General features: G+C 41.1%; 2 protein-coding genes and 2 long non-coding RNA genes across 4 annotated transcripts; all 4 read right to left on the reverse strand.

Moving 5' to 3' along the window:
• Window positions 1-3,497: 3,497 nt before the first annotated feature.
• Window positions 3,498-13,504, reverse strand: LOC121952754 (uncharacterized PE-PGRS family protein PE_PGRS54-like). Its single transcript, XM_042499581.1, has 24 exons — window positions 13,441-13,504; window positions 13,118-13,171; window positions 12,737-12,829; window positions 11,665-11,685; window positions 11,227-11,253; window positions 11,125-11,139; window positions 10,974-10,997; window positions 10,776-10,835; window positions 9,853-10,230; window positions 9,707-9,745; window positions 9,560-9,616; window positions 9,138-9,452; window positions 8,934-8,990; window positions 8,607-8,849; window positions 8,479-8,517; window positions 7,175-7,612; window positions 7,001-7,027; window positions 6,550-6,879; window positions 6,132-6,188; window positions 5,662-5,745; window positions 5,427-5,474; window positions 5,148-5,171; window positions 4,331-4,396; window positions 3,498-3,781 (listed from the first exon to the last, which is right to left on the reverse strand). Exons 1-24 carry the CDS (start codon window positions 13,502-13,504, stop codon window positions 3,738-3,740), a joined length of 2,604 nt encoding a protein of 867 aa, XP_042355515.1. The 3' UTR covers window positions 3,498-3,737.
• A 206-nt stretch (window positions 13,505-13,710) lies between these two features.
• LOC121952206 lies at window positions 13,711-15,823 on the reverse strand. Its single transcript, XR_006106436.1, has 6 exons — window positions 15,727-15,823; window positions 15,593-15,622; window positions 15,307-15,432; window positions 15,059-15,112; window positions 14,089-14,124; window positions 13,711-13,782 (listed from the first exon to the last, which is right to left on the reverse strand). It is a non-coding gene; the product is annotated as an uncharacterized LOC121952206 (long non-coding RNA).
• A 69-nt stretch (window positions 15,824-15,892) lies between these two features.
• Window positions 15,893-21,517, reverse strand: LOC121952756 (glycine-rich cell wall structural protein 1.8-like; the record flags this gene model as incomplete). The annotated part of the gene is made up of 15 exons (XM_042499582.1): window positions 21,508-21,517; window positions 20,638-20,733; window positions 20,016-20,105; window positions 19,465-19,923; window positions 19,024-19,104; window positions 18,847-18,894; window positions 18,672-18,734; window positions 18,535-18,582; window positions 18,303-18,365; window positions 18,145-18,189; window positions 17,603-17,998; window positions 17,383-17,418; window positions 16,960-17,262; window positions 16,790-16,822; window positions 15,893-16,239 (listed from the first exon to the last, which is right to left on the reverse strand). Coding segments are annotated over exons 1-15 (2,118 nt in total), but the record flags the coding sequence as incomplete, so codon positions are not given.
• A 1,525-nt stretch (window positions 21,518-23,042) lies between these two features.
• On the reverse strand, window positions 23,043-23,597 carry LOC121953013. The gene is made up of 3 exons (XR_006106474.1): window positions 23,491-23,597; window positions 23,363-23,383; window positions 23,043-23,115 (listed from the first exon to the last, which is right to left on the reverse strand). It is a non-coding gene; the product is annotated as an uncharacterized LOC121953013 (long non-coding RNA).
• Between the last annotated feature and the right edge of the window lie 2,845 nt (window positions 23,598-26,442).

The raw sequence follows: 26,442 nt of genomic DNA on the forward strand, positions 1-26,442 counted from the left end.
AGTATGAACCTTAGATGCCCTCAGAATTAATTTCAAGATTACTGCAAGTTAGTCGACAGCACTTTAGATTTCTATATGCAAACATTGTTCCAAAGTATATTTTCTAAAATTAGTGCAGCCAAGTTTATATCTTCAGGCTGTAATTCATACTAATGGTGTGCCATGTCTGCAGAAACATTTTTTTCATTGCACAGTGCAGGTCTTCAAACTGAGAGACAGAAATAGGTGTGTGTGGATGGGTGCTTCTATCACTGAGCTGACACAGTAAAACCATTAGTAAACCATTAGTTAGTCTGCTTTAAAAACTGCAGTATACAGTATGTGGATTTCTGCTACAGTGAAGATCAGTTCTGGTCTTTGTGATATGTCCTCTGTGATTAAGTCTCCATGTTTGTTTTTTTCAGCCCAGTCGTCAGAATAAAATGTTGGCATGTTTCTACAAACCATGGACATGTTCAGGGCTCCCGTGGTCATGGAAAACAAGGAAAACGTCATGGGATTTTACATCACATTTTCCAGGCCTGGAAAACTCCTGAAGTTAGAAAAATCATTTAAAGGTTTAGAAAAATCATGGAATTTTGTTTTGTGTAATGAAATTGTTACAGTAATTTTCCGTGGATAACCTTGCATGTATTGTAAAATAATGGCAAATTCATTTTCTTAAGCTGTCGGTATAACGTTACTCTAATATGCATCAATGTGTGACAACTCTTTGTTTATCATCACAAGTATTTCTTCATTTTCTCCCCCCAAAGTCTTAAACTCCACTTGCGTTAGGCTGTAGGAACCCTTTTGAAAAGTCACGCTAAAGTTAGGAAACTTTATATATGAAAATGTGTGTGGACTCAGTATGATTTTTATGTTTGACGTAGTTTAAGTTACACAAGCATAGTTTGACATCAGGAGGAGCAGGTGGTGGTGGACGGTGTGACGCACATATGAGCAGACCAGTGTTCACGACCAATAAAAGCAGATATATTTTAACGAGAGTTCAGGACATGTCCAGCTGTGTTTGTAGTGACTAGACTGAGTATTTTAAGCTGAGACATGATATTTTTCTAACCCCTAACCCTTACCCTTTTGTGCCTAAACCTAACCACTTGTTAAACAGAATGTAAAAACAAATGTAAAGGAGGTGGCCTTTGGCTAATTGGTAGTGTGCGCACCATTTAGACTAACTCCTTTGAAGTGGCACAGGTTGCGACTCAGATCTGCAGCCCTTTGCTGCATGTTAACCCTCTCCCTCCAACCTTTCTTGTCTATCTACAGCTGCCTTATCAATAATGGCAAAAATCGCCAAAACAATCCTAAAAAAGAAGGAAACATAGTGTTTCAAGATATCTGTTACATGTGAAACATACAGATGCAGACTGGGTTATATTGTTTATGCACACTGCTTTTAGGACTTACTCGTCCGGTCATTGATTGTACCTCTGCTTTAGACTTCTTGTTGTGTGTTGTTCTTAACTTTAAGGTGAAAAATGCTGCAGTGTGTATGCTTTACTGAGTTTCGATATGTGTCACCATGAAGATACTGCTTGACTGTTGCTCTAACTTTTTTTAGTCGTTTGTTGTTTCCCCTTTTCTCAGCCTAACTTGTGGTTATCACACTGCCACAGCATATCAACATATTTAAACCAACATCTGCCTTTGGGTGTGCAGCTTCCTCCTTTTACGTTGTGCCAAAAACTCTCCTGAGTGTTTCACATTTTATGCATGTGCAACTTTGTCAAATATTCAAGCTGCTTTAAAATAACAATAACCTGAAACAGTTGTCATTAATCATTTCTTTATTTCAGAGAGCATTGTCTGAAAGTGTACAAAAGTGCATCATTTTCTTCATAGGCCACATAAAGAAGAACACAGATGTTAAAAATACATGTTGAGCTACATGATAGAGACAAAGGTGAGCTCAAATGTAAGATGAGATTCAGTTACACTTTTCTTATCCAAATGACATCAAAGACTACATCGTGATTCAGCACAATGTAGAAAACAAAGCACTTATATTAATTGTAGTAGTACACAAGTTTAAACACACATACACACAATAACTCAGATATGTAATACTGTATTAATGCACTTGAGTTTGTAAAATGAGACTAACTAGATAAAGCACTCAGCTTTTTCTGCTTTTTGCCAGTATAATTTAAAAAGACTAGAAAATATGAACGATTTCCCAACAGTGTTATTGGAGGTACATTAAAAAAATAAAATAAAAACACAGTAATCAATGCTCCTCAGATACCACTTAAATGCATGTATTCACCTCATATTACCTCACATTTAGCTTCAATGCTTTCCTTAGCCACATAGTATAATAAAAATACATTTTTCTAATTATGAAAAAATAAGTATATTTACCAAAAGTTAACACTAACAATAATTAGTGTTATGTAGCTATAAAGTGGTGCCTTTAATGTTGTGCATGGAGTGGAAGAATCTCATGAGTGTTAACAGCAGAGAAGTCTCCATATTTGTATGTGCTGATGAGGCCTGAGCTCATTAAAATAAACACAGACTGTTTTTCAGGGATCAGATAATGACCAGTCAAAACACCAGCTACAAATAATCCACTTAGTGTCACTTTTGTTCACAGTTCCTCCAAAAACCAGCCGTCTGTTACTTTGTCTGTACAGATTATCCAAGTGTTTGCACTTTGATGTAAAAGCTAAAAACAGTGAATTAATAAAACAAACATTACAATCTGCAGACCCAAGGACAATCCAGTGTAACTGGATAAAAGTGTGGCCTTGGAGCATAAAAAAACGAACAAAACAAAAACAAACACTGTGTCAGCATGCAGACAGGTCTGAAGGAGCTGCCCTGAGGGTGTCCTTGGTATCAGTCTTCACCCAGAGAATTCATGGTGATACTTGAACATGTTGATGTTCAACAACAATAAACAAAAACTGTGTTATATAGTACAGCTTGGCCCCACAATTTTATTTCATTGGTTCTCAGCCCGATAGTCGGGATCCCCAGGGGTAAAATGTCATCATAACAAATGTATCCCCTGTAGGGGTGTAACGATACATAGATCTGGATTGATATATTGATTCAGTGATCAATGATCCAATATTATTGGTGCAAAGTGAAAACATTTATACATAACATCTTTAAGATGCGCCTTTGTTTTTAAAATCCCATGGCAGGCAACCATTTGCGTCCAAGCACATCTGCTTTGTAAACATTCAGAGGCAGTGGCTTAGTGCTAGTCAGACGATGACAGGCTGCCAAGAAAGAGACAATGATCATATTTGCTAATGTGGTCTCAGATTGATCCAAGCCCTCTGAATTGAATCATATTGTGGCACACTTTGGGATATCAGCACATAATCGTTATTACTGTATCCTTATGAAACTTGTGATTTACACCCCTAATTCCCAAACTTTTTTGTTGCATTTTCTTGTGGAATGGTGGACAGTTTAAAATTAGGAATTATTGGGAACCCCCCCCCCCCCAAAAAAAACCAAAAAAACACGTAGGGGACAAATTTGCCCACAACCCTGCAACAGAGGCATTACCTTGTTTCAAAGAATCATGACCCTACCAGGCTGAGAACCACTGCTCTTTTTGAAAGAGACCCTTGTATAAAATCTAAGCAAATGAAAAGTGTAACATGTGGAATGTGTTGAAGCTTTAGCTCCCATGGCAGGTAAGACATTTACAATCTGTGATCAATGCAATAGCACCACTGTTGTTTTAATGAGGTCACTTCCTGTCTGTTGGTCTCTCACTTCCTCCTTCGGCCACAGTATTTACCCTGACAGCCAGTGCCTAAATACCAGAGCAGAGAAAATGAGTTTTCACTTGACATACAGCATGCTAATTCTGCAGGTAAACACTGCACTGTAAAGCATGTTAAGCTAATTCAACAAATAACAAATAGTGTTAACCAAAGAATTTGTTATACAAAACAAAAAAGGCAGTAAGTCATCAAAAGTTCTTTCAGCTTTACACTAACTTGACACTGCCTCACTTAAAAAGGGTCAGTTCGTCATCTACCACACAGCCACATAGTTCCTGTATTTGTGGCTTTGAGACAATGTTGCAATTCTTAAGCATGCAAGTTCTCTGGAAACCATTTTTGTGCCAGACTTCATTCAGAGAAAGCAGTGCGAAAATACACTAGAAGCTGCTCTTGATGGCTTTTTAGAATTTCAAGTGTACAGGGATCACGACTGAAGTAGATGGTGTCAGAGGAACATTAATACAATTCAAGTTACAGCATGTAAAGGTAGAAGAACTTGTTGTATACATTTTTTTTACAGTGTATACATGCACACTATAAAGCAATAATAACATAACAATGTGTATGATGTTTACCTCTGTAGCCTCCGGCTCCTAGTAGGGCCTGCATGGCTGCATATTTGGCTGCCTTCTGTGCCTTGGCTAATGGACACAAAAGTAAAAGAGAAAATTATTCTGCAGGTATAGACTTCATTTTTCCAAAACAAATGTCATGTTATTTATTTAGTTAATAATACAAGTACAAAATATCAGATATTCAGATATTCAGATATTCAGATATTAATTTTTCTCCCCCTTGGTGCTTAAGATTAAAAAAGCCTTTAACCCTTTGAAATCGAGAGCAACATAATTCTGGTGCGGCTGCTTTTAGACGCCTTTCACAAGTGTTTATACCTTCAAGCAAATTTGTGTGATTTCTTTCAAAAACATGATTTTTAAAAAGTTAGGGGAAGATGTCTAGGGGAAAAAGAAAAAAAGTTAAGGAAAAATGTCTAGAGAGAATAAAAAGCTAAGAAAAAAACTGTATAATTGTCATAATAACAATTATTTTTCCTGGCCATTTCCTTTTTTGTATACTAAAAAAAACAAACAAAAAACTAATTTTCAGGTTATTTTCCTGAACTTTTACTAATTTCTTGCAAAATTTGGGGTCATTCTTTCATTGCTTATTGCTTTGTTAAAACAAGCCAAGTTTCAAAGGGTTAAACTAATATTAAACAGTCACCGTAAGAAAGAAGAAAATAATCAGTGATTGTCTTTATCAGCATTATGTGCTATTGTGTACCATGTGTAGGAATGGGATATCCATGTGTTAATGTTGGACATATGTGTGTTAAGATACTGAAGCTAATTAGAGCATGCATATCCCTGAGGACATTGTGAGTTTTCTTACATTTTTGCCCGGCCCCTGTATATCCTAGAGAACAATAACAGGAAGGACAGAGTCATAATGAACAATTGATAATCTTCACAGTGGTCTCATTTATTATCTCAGCAATGACATGAATGAAAATATGCACACAAAAAAAAGAGTTCACCATGCAAGGCCAGATAAAAGCATTGTTCGCTACATCTTCAAGTTAAAAAAATGCTCATCTTTTCAAATTTTACAAATAATATGTTAGGTGTCAAAATAAGAGTTTGAAAGTGTGTTTAAGTTATCTCATCTTACCTGGATAGCTTCCACCAGCCAACCCACCAAAGCCAGGGCCAACACCCCCTGTTGGAACAATTGACACATTACAGCCTGCATCACAATGCACTTTTCTGAATAGAGAAATAATTTATTGTACAGTGGACTGGATTTTGTAAATGCATTTGTTTTCAAAATTCAAAATGTAAAAATGCAAATGTTCCTGCTCTCAAGGTATTGTTCTGTGTTTTAACAGTGCTCAACTTAAACTGACCTGGTAAGCCACCTGCACCTCCTCCTACTCCCTGACCTGTTCCTACAGGACCTCCTGCCCCTCCTGCTCCTCCTGCTGCAGAACCTGGACAGGCAAGTGAGTATAAACATGTAGAAATCAGTCAAGCTCTTAAAACCTCCAGAAGATAACCATGACACAAAATGTAATGTAAGCAGAGAGAAGGCTTTACGATTTAAGATTTTTCGTGTTCAACAGATATCATAATTTGAAACATTTTAAAAACACAATACAAGGCACATTTTAGTCGTACATGAAGTTTTGCTTGTACAGTTCGTGCTCTGCAACACCTATGGTTACTTATTTTTAGTCACAAAACATAATGACTTTGGCCAAAGCTTCACTGTGCTTCATTTGCTCTACTGTGCCACCAAGTGGACAATAAATGTAAAACAGGCAGAGTGATTGTAATGACGGTAGTGATTCCAGTTCATTATGAATAAAAAACGCACCTGAGCCTCCAATGATGCCTCCTGTTCCTGTGCCTGGAAGCCCCCCTGCTCCACCACCTGATAACATAGACAGGACTGAATTAAATTAGATGGACTACAAATGGTTGTCGGGTAACATAATGGATAGGTATCTCACCAAGTTTATTATCTTAACACATGAGGAAGCAAAATACAAATCAACAAATAAATATGGAACAAAGATGGACACACAAGATTTTAGGTCTAAACATAATTTACCATGTGGACAAGATTTAAGCTTATTTTATTTTGTAACCCAAACTTTTCACCACACAAGATATTATGGAAGTGGCATAGTTGTTTAATTTATTCTGTATGGTAAATATCCTGTGACCATAACAACTTGCATCAGTAATTTTTTTAAAATCAAATGTTTACATGCATCATTAGAGAATTTTACCTGGTCCATAGCCAGTTCCTCCCAATGACGATCCAAAACCTGATTTAGGAGGCTTCCTTTGCCCAAGTGCTTGACCACTAGGTCCAAATCCACCCACACCACCAGGTCTAAAACCTCCTGGCCCTGTTCCAGCACTTCCTGGGCCATAGCCACCAGTTCCAGCACCTCCTGGGCCATAGCCACCAGTTCCAGCACCTCCTGGACCATAGCCACCAGTTCCAGCACCTCCTGGGCCATAGCCACCAGTTCCGGCACCTCCTGGGCCATAGCCACCTGGCCTAACTCCAACTCCACCAGGACCACCTCCTGTACCTCCTCCTAATCCTCCTGCTGGGAAACAGATGTAAATATATGACCATGACTATATACTACATAAATGTAGAAACAAATTCAAGAAAAAACATACATGTAGAAAGATATTTACCATCCCTAATTCTAACCTAAACCTTACCTGATCCATACCCAGCTCCACCATAACCTAGAAAAAATAGATGGGAATGGTCAAACAGAGTTCTGCTAATTACTTCTCTTATGAAACAAAAAAATCAAATAGGTGTCTCCATCAGTGCAATGAATATGTGTATATCACCTACATTACAGGTTTACTTGTATGATCATTACTTACCGGATTTAGGTTTTCTTTTTCCCAATCCTTGCCCCCCTGGTCCGAATCCTCCTGTGCCTGTGCCAGCACCACCTGGTCCGAAGCCTCCTGTTCCTGTGCCAGCACCACCTGGTCCAAAGCCTCCTGCTCCCGTACCAGCACCACCTGGTCCGAAGCCTCCTGTGCTTATACCAGCACCACCTGGTCCAAAGCCTCCTGTTCCTGTGCCAGCACCACCTGGTCCAAAGCCTCCTGCTCCCGTACCAGCACCACCTGGTCCGAAGCCTCCTGCGCCTGTGCTAGCGCCACCTGGTCCGAAGCCTCCTGTTCCTGTACCAGCACCACCTGGTCCAAAGCCTCCTGTTCCTGTACCAGCACCACCTGGTCCAAGGCCTGCAGGCCCAAAACCACCTGGTCCATATCTGCCAGGTCCAGTACCTGTTCCACCAGGCCCAATCCCTGAACCGAGACAGCAGGTATGGATTTTTATTAGGTGTGATGCTGGCATGCACAGCTGTCTACCTTGAACTTTTGTCCTCTGAAGTTCCCTTTTTTCACTCTTCTATGAATCTTTTGGAGCAGAGGCTTTTTATGTGGCAAGCCATTTAATTGCTTTACTTTAAAGCATGTAGAAGAGGTACAGCTCAAATCAGCAAAGTCAATGTTCAATCAAAACTAGTCTAAAAAATAGATTTACATATATAGATATATACATGCACAGTTAACCATGACATAAAACAACAAAAGTGTCCAAGAAACACTACTACCTCTGTTTTACTTTCCTCTTCACTACTTGATCTTTATTATGCTTCTGCACAGACGATAGCCGAGGCCGGAGGCATTACGTTTTTTGGGTTGTTTGTACATCCATACAGTGATATCGTGTTGACAAAATCGATGTATGTCCATACATCCACATCTCTATATGTCCATCTCGAGGATGAACTGATTGGAATCTGCTAGTCGAAGGTAAAAGGTGTGTTTTTGGCCGTAACTCAAGAACTGTGGGTGCCCACCTTGAAACTGTGCAGATTGTATAGATCTGTGAAAGATATTTCTTACATCTGGCGAGATGTGTGTTAAGCATCCATGTTTTCACAGACATGGATGTAAAATGTAAGTGCATCTTGACTGGTGCACAGAGGCATACAACCTTATGGCAGTACTTCTATTTGCATATCAAACAATGATGTTCTCCAAAGTGCCCAAATGAAAGACGTTTGTATTTGTAATGATCAGATAGTTACATTTTGTTTTCATGCACAAAGAGAAAAACACAATCTGTACATTTTAAGGTGTAAAAGCATTACAGTGACATATCTTACCTTGCCCATAGCCAGCTCCACCCAATGAGGATCCATAGCCTGTTAGACAGAGAAAACAGCCAGAATGTGTCGTCAAACAAAATAAATTATTAAATGTTGTTACTGGCAAAACACACAACCAGTGGTACCTGATTTGGGTGGCTTTCTTGTCCCTAGTCCTTGACCTCCAGCAGTGTAAATGCCAGGAATTGGTCTTGTGCCACCAGGTCCATAGCTTCCAACACCAGCACTGCCAGGACCAAAGCCACCTGGTCCAGAACCAACTCCACCTGGTCCAGAACCAACTCCACCTGGTCCAGAACCAACTCCACCTGGTCCAACCCCGTAGCCACCAGGCCCAACCCCAGCACCACCAGCTCCTGCTCCATAACCTAAAAAGAAATATTGGGTCAGTTTTAGTTCTGTGTATAAATGCTTCTGTGTGTACTCTAAATATTTGTCAGTTCTTATCCTACTTTTTGGTGGTTTGCCAGCGCCAGTACCCAGTCCTGGACCTGTGCTGTATCTTGACCCTGGATAACAGAGCAGATAAGACGGGATAAGTAAACCAATATTTCAATTACATGCTATTTAAATGGGACATGTTCTTTTTCCATTAGAATTAAAACAAATTAATAGTTCACAGTCACAGTACAACATAGTCATAGAGGTCAACTTACCACCTGGACCAAGTCCACCACCATATCCCCCAAGTCCACCTCCGACACCACCAGGGCCAGCTCCTATGCCTCCCCCCAAACCTCCAGCACCAGTTCCAACCCCTCCCACACCGAGAGCTCCAGCACCACCAGGACCACCACCAATGCCTCTGCCTCCATAGCCTCCAGGTCCAGTTCCATATCCACCAGGCCCAGCTCCATAGCCACCTGGGCCAGCTCCGTAACCCCCGGGTCCTGCACCATAACCTCCTGGACCAGCTCCATAACCACCAGGCCCAAGCCCACCTTGGCCTCCTGCTCCGAGGGTTCCATACACTGATAAAAAGATGAAACACTGAATATATCATGTATATTCTTTGATTGTGAAAGCCAAAATATGTCTTTATTTAAGAGAGGAGAATCCAGTTGACAGTTTATCGAACCTTTGCCTGATTTTCCAGCCCCCTGTCCTACTCCAGCTCCAGTCGGGTAACGAATGCCTGAAAGTGATAAAAATACAGATTTTAAGGTATGCTTCAGTCATCTGTTTGCTATAACAAGGATGGCAAGGGAAGTGTTAATGAGCATACCTCCACCTGGTAAAACTCCAAATCCACCAGCTCCATAACCTATGTTGGATGAAGTATAAAATGTACAGGAACCATTTTAATACAGGCATGAATGTTTGGAGTGAATACACAAACATCTCAGAGACTATAGTATGGTAACAGCTCACTTTTTCCTGGTTTAGTGGCTCCTGTTCCTATTCCACCAGGCCCACCAGCCCCTGGTGCCAAGCCTGCTCCTCTAGGACCTCCTCCAACTCCTCCCATTCCAGGGCCTACTCCTGCCATTCCATTCACTACTACAGGTGGTTTTGGTGTTCCTCCTACTGCACCAACTGCACCTTCTGGCCCAACTCTAGTTCCAGTAGCAGGACTGTCTCCTCTTCCTGTGCCTGTTACGCCACCTGAAACACCTCCTGCTGTTCCTGCACTGGTGGGACTCGCTCCTACTCCTCCAGGTCCTCCACCAGTGCCTCCTATACTGCCTCTCTCTCCATCAGGACCTTCCTCTCCGTCTCCTTCACCTGGCGTGTCCCCTCGGGGGACACCTGCAGATAGAACACAGAAAGACACCAGACTTCTATTTCAGTGTAGAATTAAAAGTGGATCAAAAACAAAGTCACTAAATCCCCAAACTACAATATTACATCCAAACCGACATTACAAAGAAGAGTCCTGGTGAGTATTCTTCATTCTTAATTTAGCCACCACAAAGTCTTCACTAGTCTTCCTGGGGTTGACAACAATAACAGCAATGTCACCTTTTCTCCTACATCATAAAATAACTTTTTTCAACTAAGACCCTATTTTCTTCGTTTTTTTGTGTCACTTGTGACACAAAACTGAAGACAGCCTTTAATGTGTCGTTTCTTCCGAAACATAATGAGTTGCGTTAGGCTGATGTAAGTTTTGACAAATGGGTCCTTAAAGGGAGAAAAGGCAGGACTGCTGTTTTTAATATAATAGTTGGCTCCTTGGCTTATGATAAGTCATTTGAGATCATACAGTATTTTACTTTTTAATTTTCCCATTAGGAATTTGCTATTTGGTGATAGGTGAGCACTATGAGAAAGTTATCCTTTATTTCATTCACCTGGGGGTTTGAGAGGTTTGGCTCCAGGCATTGCCCCACTTGAAAGATCACCACCAGAACCTGCAAAATTATACACTGAAAGTTAAGAAACAACAGACAATATATAACTTTGCCGAGAAGCAACAGCAGGAATCATAGCTGTAATGGGTTAGGCAAGGAAGTGCTCAATACTGATGTGTGACTTGTTGGAAATCTCACCTCCAGAGGGAAGTCCTGTACCACCTTAAAGAGAGAGAAAATCAAGAGAGATACCAGAGTGACAATCTAAGTCTGTTAATACTACAGGAAGTGCAGGCATCACTAACATCTCATATATATTTTAGTGTGTGAGCCACACCAGACTACTTACCAACACCTGTCCCAACTGAAACATGAGTAGAAATACTGGTAAGAGAAAGCCTTAAAAAACTGTATGTATACTAAACTGAAGAGGTGACGGAGGTTTACATACCGCTTGGTTGCACAACTCCACCACCAACTGTAATGACAGAAATACAGGTTTTCTTGGGCATCGCTCAATCAGAAACAATTTTGCAATAATTTTTTTAAAGGCAAATATGTTAGTTGCAAGCTTCAGTCATTAGCTGGCATTTGTCTACCATGCAGTATTCAGTGGTGCCAGTTTTGTGATAGAAAGTGTGAAAAAAACACTCACTCTCTGGTACAGGTAAACCAGTGATAGCTGTGAAAGCAGTGAAGTGGAGAAATATTGTGATCTGCATCAGGATTAAAGAACATATTCTGCGATAGTGTGATGTGCCACTGTCAAAGCAGGCAGATTTTAAATTGTGCTGATGCTGTTTTAAAGTCCAAAGTCTTTTACTGTGCAATAATTCTGTCTGTCTCACAAGTAACATCTCAGTGTTCAGTATACTTTATGTTGACTCACCAGGGGCAGCTCCTGTGGAACCTGCAGGATGTGAAAACAAAGTGGTGAGTATTCTGAATTCATTAATACATAGGAAACAAGTGAATTTGTTGATCCCCGATAGATATTACATGCAGTACTTGAGCTAAAAAGAAACATGGTGTAGAATCCCTTCAAATAGTGTGGAAGTTATTGCCTTTCACTTTAGTTTTGCAAATAGACAAACGAACATTTAATGTTTGTAAGAACACTGCGATTAATACTTTATTTGGATAGCTCACCCCACAGATAGTTTATAAAGTATTTGTTACTTCTCATAATAATCATCATAAAAATTATAATAATTTAGTTTAACTTGAATCATTCACCCAACTTATCCAGCATATGTTAAGTGAAATAGTTCAGTTGAATTATTCTAAGAATATGTTGATATATGAATTGTTATTTACTCTATTGATAATCTGTTGAACATCTACAAAACTGAGCAAACAGTTGAATCTCAACAAATAAGCTGTTGAAATGTTGCAAATACACTATAAACTATCTGTGGGCACAAGTTACAAATAATGTTTTACCTTTTCAGGGTTTGTAATCATACAGTCCAAATGCTGTAACACCAGTAGAGTACAAAAATGTGTATAGGACCCCTTTTATATCAATGCTAGAAAAAAAAGTATTAATAACGTGTAAATGGCCACATGATGGCACTGTTTGTAAATCTTTTCTTTCCAGCAGATTTCATTGAAAGCTGCATCATGTTTTTTGATTATGTGTGATTGTGTGTAAATTCAGACAGAAATGGACGAACATGCAGTGCTTGCACATAAACATGCAGATCTGGCTATGAAATAAACGCTGACCTGGCACTTCCGTCCCATTTATGCCTGTTTAATAAAAATGATTAAAAACATAAGAGTGGGAAGACAACATGGATGCGACTGAATACAGAGAAAAATTAAGACAGCAAAACGTTTTTCCACCTTACACATTTTTATTTATGCTACTACCAAAGCACTCCTGAATTAATTCCAAAATAATGCCTTCAATTACACGAATATGTCATTCAATTTTGTAGTTTCAATGACCAAAATACCTGGTTTTGCTCCAATGATTGGGATTCCTGTTCCAGTCAAGCCATCTCCATCACGTCCTGCACCCACCGGTCTGCCAGCTACACCAGTACCTCCTATTTTAATACACACACAGGTGTGGACACTTTTTTAAAACAGGATGTACAGCTAAGTGATGGAAAAAAATGTGTCAAGAACAATGATATTTATATTTAGTATAGAGTTGTGTTCCTTAATCTTCACAGGTGTTTGCCACTGAGTGTGTGGGCCTTTGTGTATAGCCGTCAGATTATTACATCCCTGGACCCTGACTTTGATTGTTTGTGGTAAGTGTTGCCATCTCTGCACAAAATCTGTGCATGATTTCAAGGTAAGAAAAGACAGATTCTCAAGTTTAAACACACCTTCTCCTCCAGAGCTTCCAGACCCCTCTATCAAACTGCCAGCACCACCATCGCCTGAAATAAGGTCAAAATATGAAAAGGACTCAGATTTAAAATTAGTGCCATATTTATAAAACAATGGCAAAATCATGTACAGGTAAGCCAGTTTTCTCTTGCTTATTGCTCTAATTTGGAAGCTCACCTCCATCACTGTCTTTTCCATCCTTGTTATTTTATAGTAAAACTAATGTACTGCAAAAACTAAGATAAAATGTATTGTGATAATATCTGACTTGAAATGTGTTTTTGGCCCCGACTGCTTTATGCTGACACTGAACAGATACCTTCTGATCCTGGAGCTGGTGTGCCTCCTGTGGCTCCAAGTCCTCCTCCTGACCCAGCAGACATAGTTTATCAAATATTTTTAGACAACTGATTATATGCTTAATTATTAATAAGGTGTGTTCTTAATCATCATAATAGAAGCTTACCACTGGGTCCAGCTGTTGTCCCCGCACTGCTGCCAGTGCCAATGCTGGTGCCATTCACTGAAACACCAGTGCCGGTCCCTGTATCAGGTCCTGCAGAGCTAGTCCCTGTAGCAGATCCTGTGGTGCCAGTCCCTATGCCAGGTCCTGCAGTGCCAGTTCCTACTCCTGCCCCAGGTAGAAGTCCACCAGGTTGCCCTACAGTTTTATAAAGGAGATCATCAAATTCAAAAGAGGTGCTTATAACAGTTCTATGCTTCAGTTCAAACAATTATATGATTAGTATACATGATGTTCTACTTAACAGAGTCTTGTCAATTTTGGTTTGATTTTTATTTGGAATTGTACAGCATGGAAACTCTCACAAGAATAATGACAAAAAAAAGCCCACGGGATAGCACCTCAAAGCATTACTAAAAAACTTATTCTCAAAGTGGTCATCAGTGGAAACAGCAAACAATACATAAAACTTCCATAGTGATCCATTGTCAAAATACATCTTACCATACTTAGCAGCTTTAGATCCAGCTGTGCCATAGCCTGAGGATCACAACAAATAGGATGTCTTAAGTGTTGAGTACTGATTGAAAAAGAGAGATTTGTACAGATGAGATAAGCAATTTAAGAATTAACTAAACCCCCAAACCGCTTTTTTCAGCTGAAAATCATGATATATGGGTATGTAGTAGTATTGTTGATTTATTCAGGTCCAACTCTTGACATTTGAGTGCAAAATATTAAAATTTTACATATTGTGTTAGAAATATGCATTGTGACTGCCATTCTAAAGGTTGAAACCTGGCTGTTGCAATTGAATTGTACTATTGGGTGACCATAGAAGCAGGAGCCTGCTTTCATCACCAAGCGAGCCCCCCCATCACTTCTCACCATCCAACTACTTCATGTGTCTGCAGGGGGCAGGCAGGTTCTGTGGATTGAGAGGTGGAATGATTGGGTTTTCTAGGTATGTTTTAGGCCCCTCACAGCCCTGTCCATTTTTGAGACTTTTTCCACATTCCAGGGAGGAGGTACTCTTTAAAGGTGGCCATTAACAGAGCATTATTGTTATTACAATTAGTTAATATATCACTATTTGACTCTACTCTTATATTGCATTGCTGTTACTCTGGCCGAGTGCAGTGCAAGGCAAGGTTGCTGCAATTCCTTCCAGCCACCAATAGAGATCAATAAAGGGATACTGAAATGTGATCTAAGCTGAAAACATGATTCAGGTCTGAACACTGACAAAACTACACATATTGCTACTACACAGACACTTTACTGAAAACCAACCTGGACCTCCAGTGTCAGTTCCAAAGCCTCCTGGTCCAGGACCACCAATAAAATTACACAATAAAACCCAAACCCATCAAGAGAGTTTGGAGAAATTATCATTGAAAAAATAGCAAACAGAAAAAAATCTGTCTTGTTCTCAGTTTGCAATGCTCAATGTCATCATACACAAACAGCTTACCGCCTCGTCCTACTCCACCTCCGAGTACCCCACCAGCACCTGTTCCACCTTGACCTACACCAGGATCATGTAAAAAATTAGCTTTTACTGGGATTTGGAGAAAATATCCATCATGCTTTTAAAGAACAGAAAATGGACCTTTTGATACCAGAAAAAAAACAGATACTATTTAGGAAAGTAAGGATTTATCTTAATGTGAGTGTGGCTAGATTTATGTTGGACTAAATTAATTAAAACTGACGCCTAACCTGTTCCGTATCCAGCCCCTGGTCCTGTACCATAGCCTCCACCTGGTCCGTAACCCGTCCCAGCTCCAGGCCCATATCCACCAGGTCCATATCCTGTTCTTCCTAGTGTTCCACCACCAGGAAGCCCTACAGAGGAGCAAATGTGTGACAATTTCAGTTACAGTAAAGGTTTTCTTATATAATAAGACTTAAAATGATTGAAAAAAACATTCACTTTAACTTATTTCTTGCGTGAAAGCAGAACTACAAGATTTAGCCTTTTTTATCTGAAAAAGTTGTTTCTTACCATATTTGCGGGCTTTTGCATCAGCATAACCTACAAAAAGCAGGGACAACAATTACTTTAGGAGCATTATGTTAACCAGTGGATTCATTTGAATTCAGACATGCCTCCTTATGTTACTACATCTTTCATCCTACCTCCTGGTCCATAGCCTGTACCAGCACCACCAGGTCCGATTCCACCTGGTCCATAGCCAGTACCAGCACCACCAGGTCCGATTCCACCTGGTCCATAGCCAGTACCAGCACCACCAGGCCCAAATCCTCCTGGTCCATAGCCAGTACCAGCACCACCAGGTCCAATTCCACCTGGTCCATAGCCAGTGCCAGCACCACCAGGCCCAACTCCTCCTGGTCCATAGCCTGTACCAACGCCACCAGGTCCGACTCCTCCACCTGGTCCATAGCCAGTACCAATGCCACCAGGCCCAACTCCTCCTGGTCCATAGCCAGTACCAGCGCCACCAGGCCCAACTCCTCCTGGTCCATAGCCAGTACCAGCACCACCAGGCCCAAGTCCTCCTGGTCCATAGCCTGTACCAGCACCACCAGGTCCGACTCCTCTGCCTGGTCCATAGCCTGTCCCAGCACCACCAAGTCCTACTCCTCCAGTACTTGTTCCCGAACCTCCAAGGGCTCCACTTAACATGCCTGTGAGCAAAACAGTCACAATTTATTTGTTTGTAGATTCTTTGAAGAGTTACTGAACCCCAAATCACCTCAGTTGAAAAGCAATATGTATGTGTGTTTAGACGTGTTGTTGATTGATTCAGGTCCAACTCTCGACATGTGTGAGTGAAGTATTAACATTCTACATGTTGTGTTAAAAATATGCATAGTGACTGCCCTCTAAAGGTTGAAACCTGGCTAGTGCAATTGAATTTTGCTATTGACTGATCCTGGTAGCAGGACCCTGCTTTCATCACCAACTGAGCCCCCCCTGTTGCCGCCCTCTCACCAACCGACCACTTTGTGTGTGTTGTGTAGGGGAGGTGCTGTGGATCGAGAGGTGGCATGATTAGATGACTGGGCTTGTGTTAGCTTCCTCACAGCCCTGCCCCTTTTTGAGACTTTTTTTCTCATTCCAGGGAGAAGGCACTGAAGTCAAAAGTTGGACCTTGGTTTAGTTACTCTTTAAATGCAATTATACGACAATGATAAACATATGTACAATTAGATTCAAATATATGACTATTCTTACCATATTTTCGAGCTTTGGCGCTTGCATCATACCCTAAAACACAAATAAAATAACTCTTCATTTGTCTTCGCTAATGCATTACAGTCTGTTGAATTACTGAATATTGTACCATTACCATTACATAATTATTTGCTAATTGTTTTTTCCAAAATCTGTTGATTCATAATTACCCCCAGGTCCAGTTCCTGCTCCTCCTAATCCAGTTCCAGTTCCACCTGGACCATACCCAGTTCTTCCTGGCCCATAACCCGTTCCTCCAGGGCCATAACCAAGACCAGCTGACCCAGTGCCAGTACTACCTGGACCAAAACCAACCCCAGAGCCAGGTCCCCCTCCCATGCCAAGTCCAACTCCTCCTCCTGGTCCTCCAAGGCCTCCAGTTGCACCAGTGCCAGGACCAACTCCAGCTCCTCCACCTAATCCTCCCCTTCCAAGCCCTCCAACAGCACCAGTGCCTGTACCACCCAGCTGACCTGGAGAGATAAAAAACATTTTGAGTGTTAGCTACAAACTTAAAGAGGTTGTTAATGTACACAAAACATATTCATGACATTATTTTGATATTTTACAAAAAATGTGCATATACGCCCCACCATATTTGCGTGCTTTGGCTGAGCTGGGACCATAACCTATGGGACAAAAAATGTCTAAGTAAAAGGGTATTAAATGTAAAAGTATATTCATTGTTTACAGTTTTATTGAAAATATTTCAGGAATGATAAACCACATCAAATGAAAAACTCTGTGATGGGTGCATTCTGCACCTTGGTTGCCCTAGAAAGACCTGAAAAAGGTGCACTACGCCAGATTTACCTAAGCCAGGTATGTTGCCAGCAACTCCAGGCCCGCTGCCTGTTCCAACTCCACCTCCAAATCCAGGCACAGCTCCTGGTCCACCTCCTGTTCCAACTCCACCTCCAAATCCAGGCACAGCTCCTGGTCCACCTCCTGTTCCAGCGCCACCTCCAAATCCAGGCACAGCTCCTGGTCTGCCTCCTGTTCCAGCTCCCCCTCCAAATCCAGGTACAGCTCCTGGTCCACCTCCTGTTCCAGCTCCCCCTCCAAATCCAGGTACAGCTCCTGGTCCGCCTCCTGTTCCAACTCCACCTCCTAACCCGGTTGTGACTCCTGTTCCTCCTGGTAGTCTTCCAGCCCCAATACCCAAAGTGCCTCCTTGACCCAGTGCACCCCCTCCAGCTCCAGCTCCACCTGGTCAAGCAAACAAACAGGTGAGCTTACATAAATTGCTTACACAGAGTATAAAATAACTGCATAATGTTCATTTTTGCAGCACATTAACTCATGGAGCATCATATGATGACCACAAGGTCGGCACCTCAGCAGATTTTTTTTACCGTATTTAGCTGCAGCTTTGGCTGGATTCTTCGATTTTCCCGCCCCTGGAATGGAAAATTTTTATTATTTTCTATGTTGCTGGCTTTACATCTGTCATTGATGACATGTTGCTGTACACACAGTTGCAGACTTTACTACATTGCAGGTTCCTATGTACCTGATTTTGGTGTTATGAGAGGGTAACCACGAAAAATCCCAGGCAACTGCTGTCCACGACCATCTAAGGTGAGATATACACCACAGAGATGCTCATCCTGTGAAATACTCAATTGCAGCCTGGGATAACATCTATAGTTGTTAATTAATCCTTTAATTTTAAAGTTGTAAAGATTTATATGAAATGTGCTTTTAATATAAAACAGTAGTTTTTAGGATTTCATGCCACTCACTGCTTGCTCCTCCTGGTCCAACACCCCCCTGGCCAAGTACCCCAGCTCCTGTGGGCAATAAAGTAGTTTTTGTTTTTAGGCCTGCGTGCCAAGATGCGAAGTTCCACAATTCATTAATGTAGAGTACATTAACACACCAGTCTGAGGCCCAAGTCCAGATCCTGTGGCCACTCCAGGGAGAACACCACGGCCTCCAAAACCTAGCCAGGAAAGATAAGAAGAAAATCAACACTGATAGATATTATTGATATGATATGTTATATTTACATTGTTAGGTGCATGTTTTTATATGTTTCTTGTTTTACAACATACCTTGGCCTGGTACATATCCACCTTGATAGAGTCCAGGCACCCCAACTCCTGTGTGTCAGCAAATTTAGACCCCCCCCCCCCAAAAAAAATCAGTGTTTCTGGTTTACCATAAGTTATGCAGTGAACTGATGTTGCACATCATTTAGGAACAAAGGGATTTTATCCTTTTTTTCTTACCTGGAAGTTGTTTTGATGCTTTACCTGCAGTCTTTCCTCCAGGTCCTCCCCCAGTAGTACCAGTCTGTGGCAGCACTGGAGCTGAAGCAGGGATTAATCAGTTGGCAAAATATAACTTATACACAGAACTGAAACAGAAAAACATGTATCATTTACTTGTAATCCATAGAATTTAATCTTAAGAATTATTTAAGAATTATCTTTTTGAAACATAATGTAACTTGAAAAGTTCACAGCAAGCAATATATATATATATATATATATATATATATATATATGTGTATATATATATATATATTTATTTGAAATGCAAATTTCCTGGGAAATACAGTAAATTACAGTAAAACTTTCTTTTTTTTTTTTTTTAAGAAACTTGCGTATATTATATATATTATAAGTATATTTTTTGTTTTACAATATAATCTAAATCATGTTATTTACCTCCTCCTGGCACAGTGGCTCCACCAGGACCAACTCCTCCTCCAGGTCCAACTCCGGCACCACCAGGCCCAAATCCAGTTCCACCAGGCCCAACTCCTGCACCACCAGGCCCAAATCCAGTTCCACCAGGCCCAAATCCAGTTCCACCAGGCCCAACTCCTGCACCACCAGGACCAAATCCAGTCCCACCAGGCCCAACTCCTGCACCACCAGGACCAAATCCAGTCCCACCAGGCCCAACTCCTGCACCACCAGGCCCAATTCCTGCACCACCAGGCCCAATTCCTGCACCACCAGGACCAAATCCAGTTCCACTCGGCCCAAATCCTGCACCACCAGGCCCAAATCCTGTTCCACCAGGCCCAATTCCTGCACCGCCAGGTCCAACCCCTGCACCACCAGGCCCAACCCCTGCACCACCAGGCCCAACTCCTGCACCACCAGGCCCATAACCTGCTCCTAAGGTAAAGAAAAAACAACAAAAACATACACAATTCAGTCATACTTCAATGATTAAAACTGTGTAATGTTATTCAGTGAACAGCAAATACCTGTTTTAGGAGGTTTGGGACCAGTTCCACCAACTCCTGGGTATTGTCCAGCACCTGGTCCAAAACCACCTCCATATCCTCCATAGCCACCTGGGTCAGGACGACGGTTGGTTTAGAACACATTTATTAATTTGCAATGCTTTATATCAGCACAAGTGACACAAGCATGAGCCAGCTCTGTTTATTCATGTTGTTGTGTGATTGCTATAGTAGCATCTTAGTGCAAAAACACCTCGCAATAGAACTATTTCATTAATACAGTGTGTTTACATGGGCAAGAACAATCTGTTTATGATTGTGTTTGGCAGTATCCTGTTTATATGTTTAAGCATGTAAATACCATATTCTGTTTATGGGAAACCTGACTATGCTAAGTGGAGAGAATGGGATGTATGTGTGGATTGTGAATAAACTGATTTCTCTGTGCTCATGTAAACACCATATCCCGAATATGATCATAACTGGGATAAGCTTCATAAAGGGGTTATTCGTGCACATGTAACCGCACTCATTTATTCATTCACGCACTTACTCATAAGAAGAAATAGAAACAGACTGGTGCATTTAAACAAGTTACTGGTTGTCATAAAGATATAGATATAGACAAATTAAAACCACTGACCTCCAGGTACGTAGCCTGTTCCAGCTCCCTGACCTCTGCCAGCCCCGAGGCCGCCTGCTCCAAGCACTCCTCCACCCAAACCTCCTGCCCCAAGGCCTAATAAGAAGATAAAAGAGAGTCAGTACTTCCTGTACTTGTTCTAGTGACTACAATACACTACATCATACATTAATGAATTCAGCATGTCCCTGTGCGACCCCACCCTTTTGTAATCTTATACATGTATGATGGCTGCCCGAGAGAAACCTCACAAGGATTAACTTGTTCTCCGGAAAGGTTTTGAACATTTTTTTGAAGTGTACATGTTTGACTTCAGAGCTAAACGTTGTAAAGGGTTCGGCTGTGGATGGGTCAATAACAATCACATGGCTGCAGAAGTTGATCTGAAGCCTGTGCAGCGAGATTACTCTATCTTATTAATAAAAACAGTTGCTACATCAAGCTCTAAATTTTGATTCTCTTCCTCCCTGTTTAAAGACAGCTGGTGCACATTATGCTTCATATTGAAATGCAATATTTTAAACTAGGTCAGTCCTACTTCTGGCATTTGATTAAATAAATCCATTTGTTTCTTTTTCCCCTGAAGTGTTGTGTTAATGATAAGCAGCTCTCAGTCACTGTCATGTAACAGTTTGCGCAGTTTTGGCTTTAATTGGTTTTTAATGTTTGCTTGAAATATCATTACAGTGTTTATAAGTGCATGCCTCCCATTGCTTGTTCAGGTGAACCAGGATGGTTGCGTCTTATTCTGCAGGGTGGAACACTTTGTGGGCTTTATTGTGGAGTGTAGATGAAAACATTGTTCAGCTGAGGCGGCCAGACTTTTGGTAAACTGGAAAGTGTGACTATGAGTCTGTTTCCTGTGCTTACGTTGACCCATATTCTACCCACCAAGTGGAATTCAAAAGGTTCCACAAAACCGAGACTTAACCTTTAAGGATCGCTTGGATATTATCACCAACATTCCTCATCCTGCATGTTTGGGGGATGAAAAACAGAGAGGCCTTAAATTCCAAAGCAAATCAGTCTTTCTGACTGACGTGATGGCTTCCGTCCTTTATCAGGGACCTGCCATGCCTAATGCATTAGCCTTTATCACTGTATGTGTGTGTGTGCATGAGGTTGGTTGGCCCCTCAACAATAGCTTATAACCTTGAGGTAATGAGGAAATGAAATAATGGTACATGTATGCAATGCTTTTCCTGCTGCATTGAATTGAACAGAGGAACAATATTTACAGTAAAGGGGCTGACCACTGGTCCATGTGTGGAGAGCAGAGAATTTCCTCTTATTGTAAATGTCACACGATGCAACTGAGTTTTAATAATACAGCAGGATCTTCAAAGGTTGCTGAGTACATCATTCTTCCGACCAGCATTTTTTGTGGTGATATTTGCCACGGCGGTCATGAAAGATCAGGCTGTGCACACTGTGTCTGGTACATGTGTGTCGCAATACAAGCAGTTATCAATTATCCCACTCTAACTGAAACTTTGACATTTTTACGCAGCTATCTCATTGTCACATGAAATTGTGTTTAAAGCTACAGTTAGTGACTAATACATATTGTCTAATTTTCCGAAACTGTCACTACATCTACACTGTAGGACATGACAGTGATAATGTTTGATAAAGGTCAGATTCCTTCTCCTCGCAGTGCTTCTAATGGCATTTGCTATGAGACTGCGGCTAAAGGAAAAAAACAACTAGAGTCGACTAATCTCTAACGCAGCTGTCAATCATATTCATCATGAACTGCAGTCAAACTATAAATCAGTTTCACATAGTGATCAAATATTAATCAAGATTCTGTCACTGCAGTGGCTATTCCTCACCTCAGATGTTCTCAGTAGCATACCTCAGTGCAGGCCAAGTGTTGAATCCTGATTCATATTTGATCAGCATTGCTTAGTTTAACAATTTGAACGAACCTCACAAGCAGTGACTGACATCATTGATCATTGCATCAGAGACCCGTCGGCCCTGATTGCTTGTTTTTGTTCATGTGTGGCGGATTCTTGTAAATGCCATTAGAAGCACTATGAGAGGGAGATTATCCATCTCGTGTACTACTGTGTGGGTGTAGTGACAGTTTCAGCAAATATGATACAAAGTTATTTTTTATAAAAGTTACCAACTGTAGCTTTAATGAGGGTGATGGTTTTTTCTTGGTATTTTATTTGTCTTTTCCACCAGTTCCTGTGCACAACAGTAACAAAATCTTACTACTTATTTATCATTAAATATAATTAGGAGGCAAAAACAAAAAAAACTCCATGCCTGTGCCTTGGCCACCGGGTCCAAAACCACCAGGACCAACTCCTCCAGGCCCAGTTCCATATCCTCCAGTACCGACAACACCTGGTCCAAAACCACCTGTCCCGACTCCGCCGGGCCCCAGTCCTCCTCCTATACCTCCAGCTCCCTGTCCTGCTCCAAATCCTCCAGGCACTCCTTCACGGCCACCATAGCCACCACCTAGATACAAATAAGATAGCAAGAAAAAGTCAGATGTACTTTTGTAAAGTTAGACTCGTCATAGTCTGTAATTTTGTTCTTGCACACTACATATAAACAATTTTCTATACATATCAATAATGAAAAATTTGCTTTACTATCTTTGAAAAGCCTGTTTTTATCCTAATTTAGGATTTGAATTTTCTTCTGTGAGATTCAGTCTTAAATTAGTGCTCATGCAAACAGCAGGCAGGCCATACAGGCTTACCTGGTTTTGGAGGCTTTCCACCTGTAAGAAGAAAGAAGTCATAATTATGTCAACAGAAGCACAATGGAAATCTATCTAGATTTTACTCTTCAGATAATCAAGACGTCAACCAGCTTTGTTTTTCTTACCAGTCCCAACACCTCCAGGTACGACTCCCAGTCCACTGCCCGGGCCAAAGGAGCTAGGCCTGAAGCCTCCCGGTCCGACTCCTCCTGGTCCAACTCCTCCAGGTACAACTCCTCCTGGTCCAACTCCTCCTGGTCCAACTCCTCCAGGTCCAACTCCTCCCGGTCCAACTCCTCCTGGCCCGACTCCTCCAGGTCCAACTCCACCAGTTCCAACTCCTCCTGTTCCTTGACCACCGTATCCTCCTGAGGAATACAGTCATCAGGACATTGTGAGTTGAAAACACATATAACATAGAATGCTCCAGGGATGATGTTTTCCCAGCCCAGAAGCTAACATTGACCTGGATCCTTCATCAAAAAGCCTGTGGGATTTTTTGCATTAAATTTTGGATCATTGCAGAAAATAAGCTCTGTGATAAACAAACGTTTATGATACTTACACGTTTTGCTCAACAAGATAATCTTCACAAATGAACATCACTTTTAGGATTTTTGAAGCCTTAATGTAATCACCAGAAGTAAAAAGGTATCGCTAGGCCTAACAAACTACACTACAGTCACATCACCACTGCTATGAGACTGTTAAGCAGTGTAAGGCTAAAGGATTTCCAAGTTTTAGGACTCCTTCCTGGGAGTTTCTATATGTAGATCAAAACAAACCAGATATACTTTTTCATGACCACAACTGCATCTGAAACCTGCATGTTACTTGTAGTGATAAAAGTCAGTGTGCTCAGTTAAACATGTCAGTCCTCACATTTCTAACGTCACTCTGAAGTCAAAACCAATGGTTTAAAAAAATCAACAGAAAACAAATGGCCTCCACTTCCACCTGCTCCTGGTCCAAAGCCTCCAAGACTAGCACCAGCACCTCCACCAGGCTGAAATCCAGTCGCAGCTCCTCCAGGGCCAAATCCTGTTCCAGTCCCACCTGGTCCGAATCCAGTTCCAGGTCCTACACCGGCTCCAGCGCCTCCTGCTGCTCCACCAGCAGGTATATATACACCTGATACACACACAAGTGCAGAGTCACAGCAAATGACAATATAATTTTACAATAGTTTCAAGTTCTAAGCAGGTTTTCTGTTCAAGAAGAAAGACCACGTGGATCAGCTGTACACTCAGTGTTTTGGTTTAGACTCCAAACAGATGACAGAATTTGTGGAATTTATGAGTCATCATTCAGGTCTAATGAGACGTAATTCACTCTACTTTTCCAGCACTTAATAAAAACCATTTAATTTGTCTATTTAACAAGGATTACATTTAACAAATAGGATCAGACGCCACACAAGCAGGGAAAGAAAGTGTGTTTATGTCCTTACATTAATTGTGTGTGTACGTGTGCTTGTGTTAGTGATTACAAGCGCTGTGCGCTGAATTTCTCTATAGCTGATAACAAACACCCCTTCATCCAAAAGGCATGCATCTTTGGTCATAATTCTCACACTTTTCGGCACCTATGTTTTGTTCCATAAATCACGATTGCCCAAAATAGAAACACAGAGAGCGAACAACTATAAAAGGAAAGGTTTTTTAAGATCCCACAGCCCAGATGTGAAAAGAAGAGGTCTGCAGGGAATCCTAAAGAATGTGAGTAACTGAGCTCACAGTAATGCCATGTACAGCACATTAACAACACGCAGTAAATATCTTAAGTGTTCAGTCATTCTGCAGGACAGAAACCTCCTCCCCTTAAAGCTTTTGTTGTTTTGGGAGGAATCTTTACGGAAATGAAACACTGGACAACTACGTACATGCTGAGATCCACCAAATATATATCATGAAATAAAACAGCAGTTGAGCTTGGCAGTGAGTTCAAATAATATATAATTCAAATAATAGATACCATCTTAACATTCATTCTGAAACTTGAGAAAAAAGAGATGATATTTTTCACTGACATGTAGGGATTGTCCAGGGTTCACAGTTTGAAAAAGACTCTATGGTGACATTAATATCTTATTATTGAATTAGTAATGTTTGTATCATTTTATAACTCTGTCCATGATATCATACTGTAGCTATTATTGTTTTTAGCCGTTCTGGCGCTGTGGCTCCAGGGATGACAATGTCAGTCCGCCCAACACTTAGGTGCATACTGAAATACCTCAACTCTATTGGAAGGTTTGCCATGAAATTTTGTTAAGTTATAAGTGATCACCAGAAAACTCTAGCTGACTTTAGTGAGCCCTTGATTTTCCTTCTAGTGCCAGGTTGAAACTTTTATCTATCAAGCAAAGTGCCAACCTCCAGGGCTGAAAAATTAAGCCAACACGAACATGGCGAAAACTCGTTTCTCTAATGGCTAAGGGCACTTACTGCAGACAGCTTGTCAATCACAACGGCTGTTAAAATGCACTACTTTACAGGAGGGGTAAACACGTTTACAGCCTGGTACAAAAAACTGTTTTGCTCTCCATAACTAATTTCTGTATTGGGTGTACATTTTTATATAAGTCACTGCTGTATATTTTATTAAGGCTTTAAGTTACGCATAATTAAGGGTATTGCAGCTTCGGGTAGCAGGCTGTTGCCGAAAGTGTTCTCAGCTTCTCAATCAGATCCTCCCCTCTCATCTCCACAGTACCAGCCTCTTGCCTAAATACGGTCACTTCTGGCTCCAAAAAACTAAGATGGCAATGTCTGAGATGCTGAACTTGAGGAGACAATTACAGCTGCAGATACGTTCCATTAATAGCATACACAACACACCGTTACAAACTTCTCCGAAAGTTCTTCTATTATACACAAAGACGTGATTCACCTTTTTAAGTAGCGAGATGTAACCTTTGCCATTACCCCTACCTTAACCTTAACCTTCCCTCTTTTAAGTCCTTAAACACTTAGGGCCAAGGGGTACTTGTGGACTGACGTGTAGGTATGATGGGTGGGTCACGTAGCTTCTCCAGCCGCCTAGTCGAACTCGAGGCTTCAAAATGGGAGTCCTTA

Source organism: Plectropomus leopardus, chromosome 13 (assembly GCF_008729295.1).
Source record: "Plectropomus leopardus isolate mb chromosome 13, YSFRI_Pleo_2.0, whole genome shotgun sequence".
Classification (NCBI taxonomy): domain Eukaryota; kingdom Metazoa; phylum Chordata; class Actinopteri; order Perciformes; family Serranidae; genus Plectropomus; species Plectropomus leopardus.